The 13,032-nt window shown below is 41.2% G+C and overlaps 1 protein-coding gene across 1 annotated transcript in view; it reads left to right on the plus strand.

Annotated features, from left to right (window-relative positions):
• The window catches only part of PDHX (pyruvate dehydrogenase complex component X), a 56,700-nt gene that overhangs the window by 23,488 nt on the left and 20,180 nt on the right, over window positions 1-13,032 (plus strand). The window contains exons 3-4 of the mRNA XM_084775613.1: window positions 7,108-7,208; window positions 12,537-12,739. Of these exons, the coding sequence (XP_084631739.1) occupies window positions 7,108-7,208; window positions 12,537-12,739 (304 nt within the window). The remainder of the gene's footprint in view (window positions 1-7,107; window positions 7,209-12,536; window positions 12,740-13,032) is intronic.

Below are 13,032 nucleotides of genomic sequence, written 5' to 3' on the forward strand. Positions count from 1 at the left end.
CATTGCTTTCTAGAGTCATCTAAACCGAAGCACATTAAGACTGTGGCTGCTGACGTCTTCTAAGATAATTACCAGTGGCTGAGAACGGTCCACGCTTATGAGTAATGTGATCCATGGGAGTCTGTTTTAGCTTTTTTCTCCTCATGACTTAGCGCCTTGGCTGTTTCCATAGTCATTACAGCAGGGTGCTGGCACCCCTAAATAATGATTCGAAAAGATTGCGTCCCTTCACACTTTGAAATTTTACAGGATGGTAGGTGTGAGTGCTGCAGCACCCAGGCCGTGTGGTGAGCTGCTCCCGGTGGCTCTGGGCAGTGTGATCAGGAAGCACACGTCTCAGCCATCTGCTCTGCTTTTCCAACACTACACTCGTTTCATCCATGACAGGCAACAATACATCTTAATCATCTGGAGCTTATTTCCCTGCAGTTTGCTCTTTAAGTTTTGTATTAAGCCAGCTTGGGGTACGGGGGTTTCTTGGTAATTCCTGAACCCTTTAAAGATTGTTGCCATTATGATCTAATATGCTGAGTGCAATACATCTGTAATAGCTTGGTTAACTCATCTCATTTTGTGTTGACAACAAATTTATATTCCGACAGGCGGTTTTTATTCACTGTTTTGTTTGATAATGAGATCTTTATTGATGTATAGTCGCTATGATTTAAAACAATTATTTTAGAATTTAAAACATGTAAGAAGGTTGAAATTGCAAAGTTAGATAACGATCTGATAGCCTGTAAGCAGAGGTGATCTTCATAAGCCTCAAGAGTTCCTAAAAGTCTGAGGCTTTGTAAATTACAGCTGTGGCTGACAGCACTTTTGTGAATATATACGTGTTAAAAGTTAGAGAGGGTCAGGGAGCAGCGAGGTGAATCCTGCCCCAAAATTATTATGTCTGTCCCCTGGGCTGTCTGCTCTGGGAGGGAGCTAACTGAATGAAATCGAAGCTACATCTTAGCTTTAGAATTCTAACATGACTCACCTTCATTTCATTTTCCAAGTTACAGAAAAGTAAGATAATAGCACATGTTCCCTCCCTCTTTTGATTGGATGAGTCAGAATAATACTTTTGTATTTGATATTATAATATTTAATTTCAGTTTAAGAGTTGATTTAAAATACCATAAATTAGAGAAGGTGCTTTGAAAACGCTAGGCTGTATCCACATTTCCAGTCCCTTGGAAGATGTTGAGCCGTAATTCTGCCCTTATTGAAAGTTTTCTATTTGGGAGCATGTTTCAGTATTTTCCACGTTTCAATATTTCTCATGTAAAGTGAGCATAGTTTATTTTTCCCTGATGGAAAAGTCAAGTGTATCTTAGAAGATACTTGTATCCCACTTCATATAAAAGTTTGTTTTCTGCTGTGTAAAACAAAACCAGACTGAGATAACGGTGCAGTGGCTGGGCAGTGCTTGGATGGCACGGGCAGAGTGAGCGGGGCTGTGCTTCCTCAGAGTCAGGCCCTCTGGCCCTCCTTACCTTATGTGACTGAGAACTGAGAATGTGGCACACCACTGCTGTGGAAGCTGTATGGTGATCTGTAAGCTGGGTAGTCTCACTGTGTAAAATTCAGAACTAGAGGTTCTGCAGCAAGCTTCGTCCTGTGTGCGTAGGTGCTGCTGGGGTGATCAGAGTGGATTCTGATGTAGCAGAGGCCTTGGCTTCTGTTGTTTGTGGCCATGTGTTGGTGATGCTAAAGTGGAAAATTTTGAAAAGTAAATTACACAAATAATCTTTGTTCAGTACAGCACTATTTTGACAGTTTATTAATGTAATAGCTTACCTACTATTACAATCATCAACTTACAGCACAATTCCATAAAGGTGTGGATGGTGTGACTGTCACCTCAGTTCAGTTGTAGACCATTCTCTTACCCCATAGTCACCTACTGTCAGATGCAGCCACGCCCTTCTCAGCCCCAGCTCTTGCCAACCTGATTGTCCTACCTTTAAACTTTTGGCATTTCTCCACATTTCTCCTAGAACACAGGAGACAATGGGCTTTTCTGATTAGCTTCCTTCATCCGCATGGTGGTCGCTGTGACTCACTGTAGCACTGCAAAGCACATTTCCTTACTCTGCCTACAGATCTGACTTACTTGCTCTTCATATAACAGCCGGCCATCCTCCATACGCAGCTTGAAACAGATGTCTAGTCTTCATTTTTAGTAGAACAAAATTGTTTTGTAGGAGGCAGGGGGCTGTGTTTGTTAATACAATAAATGTTGCTATTAACTGTGTTTGAGACATGTTTAAGAGAGGAGGAAGCCTCTGTGGACCTCATCCTCAGTTCTGTCAGCTGCTCATCTGGACAAAGGACCAGGACGATGCTGCTGGCTTCGGTGCTGGGGAGCGGCTCCCGGGCAGGCCTCTGCTCTGGCCCCTCCTGGGGCCCGCACTCTCGCTCCGGGCCCGCTCCACCTCCCAACAGTGACATGGACCAGGAGGAAATGGTGCAGGTAGCAGAGAAGCTGCCGTCTTCTGCAGCCAGCCACAAGATGCTGAGGACCCACCCGTGAGCCTCAGAATGGCACACTAGACCATAAACTGTGGGGCAGAACTGAACCTTGTATTGTAGCAGATGCTTTCTCAGTGCCTTCCAGTGTGGGTGCCTTGTGTTTGCTAAAGGATCTGTTTAAATGACAGATGGAGTAGGATGGTAAGCTGCTTATTAAAAACTTATTAGCTAGAAATATGTTTGCAACTTTGTTTTTAATAGGAAATGTTGCAAAATGTTATTTAAAGGTGTATATGAAATGTTAACATAAAACTTACAGGATATATATATACATTCAAAATCTTCCTGAAAATTGAGAATTAAGGAGCTTGATGGAGATCATGTGTGTCTGGGGTTGCTGATCTGTACTGGAGCCATGGGTCTGGGTTTTTGGGACTCCTTACACAGTCTCAGATGTCCTGTGTGCCCTCACAGTGATTATGATAAAGCACAGTCTCATGATCATTGAGAATTGTGCTTCCTTGAGTAGTAATTCTGTTTTAAACTCCTGTGGCTCAACAGTGCCTTGTTTTCTGTGTTCTGCTCTGTTAATCATGTGCTCTCTGGCTCCCTTAGCATGCTCATATTGCTGACATAGTGTGTTATATGAATAGAGAGAGATGTGGCTTTAAAAAGAAAAAGAATGTCTTTTTCAGATGTTTCAAATGTGCTGCAAATCAAATGCTACAACCAAGTAAATGTAAAGAGCAGTTTTTATGTTTTCCTTATGAGGACCCAAGGATTTCTGAAGTTACTGCAGTATTCGCCCCAAAGCCTTTTGATCTAAAGTTAAGTGGGGGAGCACTGGCCTGAGACTTGGGGACTGGGATAGGAGAGAAAACACAAAATAAATTCTGCTATTATGAAGGAGCTTGTGACTAGTAAATATAAGAAGGTAACGGTAGCAGCGGAACATTTTCTGATGCAGTTTGTGGTTCTTTTCAGTTAGCAGAGGAATTTGGAAACAGAGCAGGAGTGCGTCAGTCGAGTGACTCAGACGCTTACATTACATGGCCAAAGTAAATTTGTACATGGTTCTTAAAAAGCAGTTGAAAATTAAATGTTGGTGAAAAATAATACTGTGGTATTTTATTATTTTTCTTTATGGCTAGAGTTTATTGTCTGTGTATCTAAGAAGCATTTGAAAAGTTGCCTAGCCTGGTAGCTTCTCCCGTTGTTCCAACAAAACCACTGGGGTGGGGTTCCACTGGAAATGGAAGTTTTGCCTCTTCTAAAGCCCCTGTGGTAAAAGATGTACATGAAGGCTGAGCGGCAGCTCTCCCTGCTGACAGAGGTCTCCTTGGTCTGGGCCTGCCTTTCTGCAGCCTAATCTCCACATGCTGTCCTTTGCCCTCCACATGTGTCCCTTACTCTGTTGGCCACTTGCCTGCAGTGCCCTGATCTCTTCCAGGGCTCTGAGTGTGTGTGCCTTTTTACCTGGCTCACTGCCCTCTGCATTTCTCCACTCATCTTTTCAGGCTTGAGGAGCTGTCCGCCTAATCTAGGAAGCTTCTCTGCCCTTCTAGAAATGGAGTTAGATGACCCTCCTGAATATTCCCAGAGCGTTCTGACTTGTTACTTTGCTGTCATCTCCAGTTCACTTTTTACGAGGTATATAGGGAGCTTCTTGAGGTCAGAAGTTCAGACAAACACATATGCACCTGTTTCTCACTACTGCATTCTCACTGCAAATAGTTTTCAGTAAAATATTTGCTATCTAGAAACATCTTGTTGGGGATGAATGAGGTAGGTACCTTTTAGTGTTCAGCAAATCCCTTCTAACAGATAAATTTACTTCATTAAAATACTTAATATTGGTTGTTCATTCTGATATACAGCGAAGTTTCCATATGTTGAACTTTCATGGCGTATTTATTAATATTTTAGGGTTTTCTTTCATAGTCTCTTACTGTAGTGTCCGGTTAATACCTCTGCTGCATACAGCTGGAAACTGTGTGTGAGTAGGTATGTTTATGGATCTCATAGCGTTATGCTTCTGTATTTTTTCATTCAGCCTTGTTTTTGGTGTGTCTCTTATAAGCCACATCTGCAAAGATTTTAGTTTTGTGTTCATTTTGATAATCTGCTTATAATAAATTATTTAATCCATTTATTTTATTTTTTATTTAATCCATTTATACTTACTGTGATTACTCATACACCGGGCAGAGTTCTATAAATTTTTTGAACTTTTCTGTTTTTATTCTTTTTGTATACTCACTTTCTATTAGACAGCCATTTTATTGTTTTCTCTTTTTTCTGAGTTTTGAATGCCATAGATTTTATATGTATTTTTAAATCCCTAAATATTGCCTGTTGGATCCAGAGTTAATTCAGTATGTTTTTCTTCTAACTGTATCAAAGTTGTAAGCCCAGTTAGCATTCATTAAACCTTCTCATTTTTCCTGTTATCCTTTAGATTTTGTTTCACTTTTTAAAATTCTTAAATGTTATATTTTAAATGGGTAATGCATGTTAGCACTTCAGTGTTTAGCGTGTGTCTTATGTCCATCTGTCCTGTTTGTGTCCATCTGCCCTGTTTGTGTCAGCTTTTCTTAAACTACGTTTTGTAAGAGCTCTTTAAAGTAATCACTATTATTAAAATTTCCTACACTTGATGTACCTAAAAATACTTCACAGTTCATTCTTAATTGATGGTTTGGCTGCATCTAAGATTCCAGACAATTTTCCTTCCGTGTTGTGAATGTCATGTCATTGTCCTCTCTGCCTCTTGCAGCTGCTGAAGTGTGCTCTAAGTCTGTCATTCCACTGAGGTAATTGGTTTTCCTCTGATAGCTTCTTAGGTTGTGTTTTCTGTTGTCAATATTGTGCAGTCTCTCTGGTTATCAAATGTGGATTCCTGTTTATACAATCTGATACTCTTGTTCTCTGCTGAATTTCCCGTCAGAGTCAAGCTCCTTTAATGCTTACATATGTGCATCCCATTGTCACCAGCACGGAGGTAGAGTTCAGAGCCTCCCACCATGCCACAAGACTCCTCCCTGTACCCACTGTAGTTAGTACAACCATTCAGGATGCGTCACCCTGACTCGTGCCTCTATTACTGGGAACACCTTGGCGTTGGTGTCTTCACAACTGCTTCTCCACTGGTCCCTGTAGCCACTCCCCCTGAAACTCTGGAGAAGCCGAGGGCTATTACCTGCCTGCCTCTCCCTCCTTCAGCTTTTCTGTTTGCCCTCAGTAGTGCTCTTAGTGCCCCTTCATTGCCAAGCTTTGCTGTGTCTCCATGAAGCCTCAGTTCAGTGGCTTGAGTTTTTTTCTCTCCACGATTTTTTTCTTTTCATTTCTATAATTTTTAAAGATAACTTGTTTGTAGTGCCTATTTTACTTCAAAATATTTACTTGAAAATAGTTGCTATAGTAGCTTTTCCAGAATTTAGTTTCTGTTCCAGTTATTGATTGTGTATTTTGTTTTTATAAGATTAGATTTCTTCATGTGTTTGAGACTTTTGTTTTGTGGCTTGTTTTTGAGTGGACAGTTGTGCTGTTGTTTCCATGTCTTGCCCCCTGCCCCTTGCCCACACCCTGGGTTTGTTAAGTTTTGTCCTCCAGGGTAACTTGCCACAGCTCATGTTGTCGAAAGATATTTTGATCGTCTCATTTCCTATCCTTTGGCTCCTGAAGAAAGCCACAGTCTGTCAGCGAGCCCTGACTGCTCATTCTGCAGCCCCACAGCAGTCCTTCCCTTGCTTGTAGACCCAGAAGCCTGCTGGCTCCTCTCCACATTCTGAGTTTTGTATCTTCTGTTTTGCATAACATAGTCTTTGTTGGCTTCACTGGTGTGTTTTCTTTTCTACATTTGCTAATATATTCATTTGTGCTGTGTAGTGCTAACAGGGTTTCTGAATTTGCCCTAAAGTGTTAAACAGAAAGTGTTGTAAGTGATACGGTCTCTCTCTTAATGAGATAGTCAAATTGTGCTTTAAGAAAAACAACAGAAGGAGGGGACCTGAGAGGCCGAAGGATTAGGAATCAAAGGCTATCTTTGTCTACTCAAGCCTAGCATGGACTACATAAGATTGCATTTCAAAAATAAAATACAGATACATGGACTATTATTCCAGAAAATAGATTCATTTGTTGTTATTATCTGTATGAGTATGAATATTAGGTCAGTCTTTGTAATGATTTTTATTATAGCAAATACAGCCATGATATAGCTTTTGGAAGACATAGACAGCCATCTGCATTGTACTTGTATGAGAACAACTTGTGTTTCCACAGCACAATATACCTTGTTATTCATTCAGCTGTATGCATGTTCATATTAATTTTCATTTTTAAAAGAACAAAACAGAACTGGCGAGAATGCTTAGCAGGTTAAGGCACTTGCCTCCAAGCCTGATGGCCTGACTTCATTCAGTTCATGAGGCTGACAGATTGAAAGAGAGACCCAGCTCTCAGGAATTGTCTTCTGACAGACTTCTGTGCTTGAGTCATGGCTGGCATGCATCTACAAACACACACACACACACACACACACACACACACACACACACACACACCACTAAATACTAAGTAAAGTGCAATTTAAAATTTTTTCAAAAAATGGAACAACAAAGCAAGCCCTGTCTTGTTTTTTAGGTGAAGCTGTGAGTGCTGGAGATTCATTATGTGAAATTGAGACGGACAAGGCTGTGGTCACCTTAGATGCAAGCGACGATGGCATCTTAGCCAAAATAGTGGTAAGATGTGGATGTCTTTCTTCATGTAAATTCCTTGAATAAAGTCTCTGCTGAGTGTCTTGTTACCTACTGTTTAATACATTTTAATTTTAGTGCCAAAATTCAGTAATTGCCTTTTTCCCCTAGATTTTTTGTGTCTGTGGTGTTTTGGGGATAGAATCTTAGACATCTATACAAAACAAATGGTATACACAAGTGCTGTGTATACACAGTTTATAGCTGTGGAGGGGTAAAGCCTGGCTGTGGGGCTATGAGATCACTGTGGAGCCCACCAGCATGCTCTCCCTAGAGCAAGTAGTATGGTGTTGGAGGGGCAGCTGAGCCTGTGGCCCCCGCAGTCACTGCCAGGTTGATAGTAACTGAAAAGTGCTGCCAGCTCTACATGACGTATAATGAGTAGCAAACTCACTTTGTTGACGACTTTCCTTTAGAATGTGGAGATGGTTTTAGTCATGCAGTAGTGGAAAGATTAAGTGAGGAGTGCATAAATGTCCTCTCCAGGACTCTATCAGTGCTGCTGTGCCCATCGGTGCCACTGCGTACATGGCTCTTGGCGACCGTTAGCGCCATGTCATATTGGTTGATTGTGACTGGGCAGTAAGTATCCATTTTGCTCTCTACCACTTGAACTACACAAGCAAGCTGCCCTTCTGCTGGCTGTCCTTTGTGGATGGGTGTTTGGGTCTGAGCCACCAGCTTGTCTCTACTTGAAGTTTAGGTCCCACACATGGTACTTTAGGGTTTTATACTCCAGCAAGATATGGACTTTTCTCTCTTCTGTCCATGCACAGTATTTTAGGATTTTATATTGTAGTTCTATGTAGACCTTCTTTCTGTCATTTGTATTTCCTACTATAAAATGATCTTGTTTTTCTTTCCTAGATCTTGATGGTTTATTTCTAACACTCTAGTATTCCCAACATCCATCTCTTGCCATGCGTGTTAACAGCAGCCCCTTTAAAGCACAAGCACACCAATGAACCTGTAGTTAATGTACTGGAAGGAAATGTGAATTTAAGGGCAATTTTTTTCTGTCTTTATAGCTGGAAAAATCCATACCAAAAGTAGTTTGCCTAATAATTTGTACAGTGTTTTGCAAAAGAAAGATTGCTTGAATTACCATATGCCACAAACTCAGCTACATTTTCCTACGTGTGCTTTTGGCAGCCTGTTCTTGGCCACAGCTCTGGATTGCTTGGCTGTGCGAGTCTTCCACAATAATAGCATTTCCCACTTAGCTGCTCAGTAATGCATTTCAGATTGCTAGTCACTCCAGGGGGTCAGTAGTGTCTGTCCTTTTGGTCCTAATTCTCTGAAAAGAGGTAGGAAATGGATATAGTTGGTGGCTGCTTTAGTGACGTTTACTTCCCTACCCGAGGAAAGGGTGTGTATAGATTTTAGGCCTTTGTGACTTTAGTAGGATGCTAATGCTTTCTAGGTAATGGGAATAGTGAGCAGTGTACTCCTGCCAGTAGGTGTGTGTTTTACCAGGCAGAACAGGGACAGAAGCCACTAAGGTGTCATTTCAAGTCGTCTTTCTTTCATCCCCTCTCCGTCCAAGTAAGAGCTGTGCCTTTGCTTTTCCCTGTGGAATAAACCTCACGTTAGTAAACATAATAAAGTGATGTGGTAGGAAGATACACATAGATTTTATTCTCAGGGTCAGGGAGTTGGTGGCACTTACTGAAGATCAGGGTCATATAAAACTATGTCCTGCAGCTCTCATCACCTAAAAGTTAGTGTCTCATTGGAATTGACAGTTTTACAGAAGGTTACAAACTATAACTTGTCCACTCTTGTTAATGTCATTCCGTGGCCACTGAGAAGTAAGTGGCTGTGTTCCTTTGTCACACAATTTTCTCTTTGTAAGCTGCGTTGCCTACATAGCATGTTAGAAGCCAGACTAGGTGGGCTGTATAAAGGAAGCCCTGTCTTAAAACAAAGTTCTGTGAATAGTAAAGCAATTAAGAAAAGGTCGGTCACTGGGATATTAAAAAGAACTGAGTTAGATCGCCAGCACTGTTCATACTCCACAGTGCCAGCTGCTTGTCTGAAGCCACGCATTGCCACTTTCCTGAGACCGCGTGTCCTCAGTTCAGCTTTGGTAGATCGTCCCTCGCAGTTCTCATTCTGCTGCCCACAGTTAGCTCCATAGATGCGTATTAGACTTTGAGAGCTTGGGCTTAAAATTTGAACCTATATAACCTTGAGTTAGTCTCTGTAGACCATGATATTTTTAGTTAAGAATAAATTAATTAAAAATTAAAAAAGAAAAAGAAAAAAAGAAAGTAGCCTCTCACAACTCAGGGAAAATTCTGCCAGATGGAAGCTATTCTCAGTTCTCATCTTTTTCACATTGAGATGGGTAAATGGTGCATATTGAGGAAATACGGTTGTGTCCTGCAGGAGTTAAACACTAGGTCAGTATGTCCACTCTGTCAGTTACGTATAGGTACTAGCAGCGACTTGGGATGGCAGGCAGCAGGCTTGAGCGGACGCTTGTAGTGTGACTTACAGACATGGTGCTGATCTAAGTCCTTTAAACACTCGCTGTGGCATCCTGAGCAGGCTGTAACCGTGGGCCTCAGGCTCCTCATCTGTTATTACAACACTGATTTACCTCACAGTCAGCTTCTGCATTGACTGCTTCAGTAGAACCTTGTCTGGCACTGGGAAGGCAGACAGCGATTACTTGGACTTACTGTCTCCTCCTCCTCTACATTTTAGCTGTGGTTGATTTGCTTTCCTCTTCATACTTTTTACATCGCTTCCTTTTAGGCTGGGGCTCACTGCGCTAATAAACTAAGAAGGTAATAGTGAAGAGTAAGAGCCACTTGAAACTTAAAACTGTATAGAGACCTGAGCCAGTATGGCGGTTGTGTGGCTCAACCTCTCCGCACTTCCGCACTACCTGCTGTTTGAACTTCAACAGTCCATTCAGCTTTAAAAGAATACAAATACTTAAATAGTTACTTAGTGTGCTGGGTTTTTTGTAAGGCCAGAATAAAAGGGATAGCATGTGTCATTACCCTTTGCTGTATTTTAAATGACAGTGGGTCCCATGTAGCTCAGGTTGCCCTCTAACTCCCCGTGCAGTTGAGTATGGTCTTGATCTCCAGATGCTCCTCTTCCTCCTCTGGATGCTGGGGTTATGAGTGTGTGTCACCACACCTAGCTTTACTAGGGTCTTTAATGTAGTGAATGCCCTCAGACAACCTTTCAGTTGGAAGTTCTGCTATAGACACTATGTCCTAATCTCGCATCCTGTACCTGTACTACCTTTGATTCTGCTAATAAGCCTAGATAAGCTGGGCGTGGCATATTTGCCGATACTTATTGTCAGCTCACAGGAGCATCTCTGATAAAAATAAATAAATAAATAAATAAAATAAAATAAAAATTTTAAAAAAGGGCCTGTACTGGGGAGCTAGCGTAGGCTGAGGGATGCAGTCCAGCCTCTGTTCGAATATTACCAGGAGGCAGTTTGTCTCTTATTATATTCCTCATATTATATATATGTGCTGGCCTATTAGGCGTGAGTTTCTAATCCTTACCAAATATACTTGGTAGTCTAATATTGATCCTTAACTTGAAGGCAAGCACAGAAATTATAGTTATAATCTGTTTATGTGGAGTTCTAAGTCTAGAACTTATTTATCCCTCCGAACAAGTCTGTGGTAGCTACTGTTGCTATTTTCACTTGGCAGATGAAGAAACAGGCATGGTGGGATAATCATCACTGTGCTCACATAGCCAGTTGTCCCTAGCTGTAGATCAGCCAGGCTTCAAACCCAGGAAGCTGTGCATGTGGGAGGGAAGACAGTTGACTTAAACGACTCAAGGTTCAGTGCCTCATTTATCAACTGTGAGTAGAACAGAGACTGAAAATAATTCTTTTTTATTATTATTAAAACACGCTATTTTAGTAAATGAGCAGTAGAGGTTTTTGATTGGGTAAAACAGTATATGCTTATTGTCCCCAGACTCCAGGTATTTTGCTAGAGGGACAAGTCTGGAGAGGGGATGTAGCAAAGACCTGATAGGTTTCCTGAGTGTGATTTTGCAGAATATTGTTTATCCCTCTGTTCCTGTGTCTGCACCACCTTTGACTATTTGCTAACTGCAACACAAGTAAATATCTGCGGCAAGCTAGCATGCCTGGAAAAGACTTTTGATTACATAAGGAAATAGGGAATGTCTTAAAATCACTTCAGGATTTTATGACTTTAAATGGAACTGTGGTGCCCATTCCCTTCTTTAGCTTCTGCTGTCTAGTCGGGTTGTGTGTCATAGACTGTCTGTCCCTTTCCGCTGGATGCTTTGTTCCTATCTCCAATGGTAATTACTAAGCTTGGAAAGCTCCCTAACCCGTAGAACTTACACTTATCTTAAATTTAAGGATATAGTGTACATACTAGCAAACATCAAAATTAGTGTTATTTGAAACATCATAGCACCCCACAAGTCCTGCTTTGCATCTTTCAGCCTGTCATATTAGTAATTAATCCAATCTGTAATGAATGTTAGTAGTTGAGAGGGAATAAGAGGAAATGTCAAAAAAAAGCACATCTCCCACTACCAAAACTATACAATATTGTCATCTAAAGACTTGCTCAAAACCATTTTAATAAACAAATTACAATTATTCTTTTTAAAACAAATCTGTGTGGCTGACATGTTTAAAATATTTTTGTCTTTTAAAAAATCTTGCTTAGGTTTTTTAGTTGACTGATCTTAAAACAATCTCTCTTTAACTAGGACACCACTGTATTTCTGATGCACTTATTAAAAGCTCCTGAGATACTACCTGGGTTTTTAAGTTGATATTTCAGGAAAGACTTAAGTAATAGGGAAAAGCATAAACTATCCTTAAAATAAGCCAGAATCGTTAACTAGCTTTATATGCATTAGGGGACATTTTCCTTCCAGAGACTACATTTACTGAGAAAGTTTTACTTAAAATTAATTCCACTAGCTAGGACTAATTTGGATATCCCTTGTGAACTCTTAAAATTCTGACCATTGTAGAAACTAGTCAAGACAAGTGGTTGACATCTGTCACCACAGTCTCCGTGGGTACCAATTAATGACATCAAAGAAGTGAGGGAAACTCTGGTATTGAAGGCTGCCAGACAAGAGTCTCCTGGGTCTTACTTCTTTCCAGAGGCAGCACTTGTGCATGGAAGAGGAAGGGGATGAGGAAGGGCGGGGGAGAAGCCTCTGTCTTGAGTGTCCTTTAGCTCAAGCCTTCCTCACTTGTGTAGAATAAGTGACTGCGTGTGACCCCGGGTCTTTCCATCCCAACCACTGTATCTTTTTTAAATACAGGCTGAAGAAGGAGCTAAAAATATACAACTGGGTTCACTCATTGGTTTGATGGTTGAAGAAGGGGAAGATTGGAAACACGTGGAAATTCCCAAAGATGTTGGTGCTCCACCTCCAGCTCCAAAGCCGTCAGTGCCTACTCAGCCCTCTCCTCAACCGCAGACTTCCAGCCCTGCCAGGAAGGAGCACACAGTAGGGACACCAGGGTAAGAGTGCTCAAGTGAACATGTATGTAGATCACCTGGCTCTACTTTTCCAAAATTCCAGGGAGCATCACAGTTGTTCCCTCTGTTTGCTCCTTCTAAATCTTTGGACCCCACTTGTTTTACTTCCTTTGTCTGAGTGTGTAGACATTTACAGTGGCTACTTTGCTTAAAAGTCTTGATAGGAGAGTTTGCACAGAGCAGCTATAGGACCATGTGTGCCTCAGTGCTCTCCCTGTAAAATCCCTGGGATTTTCCATCATGTTTATACAAAAAACTTGAAAACATTCATGAAA

This window comes from Acomys minous, assembly GCF_964271855.1.
Source record: "Acomys minous genome assembly, chromosome: 3".
NCBI classification, from domain to species: Eukaryota; Metazoa; Chordata; class Mammalia; order Rodentia; family Muridae; genus Acomys; species Acomys minous.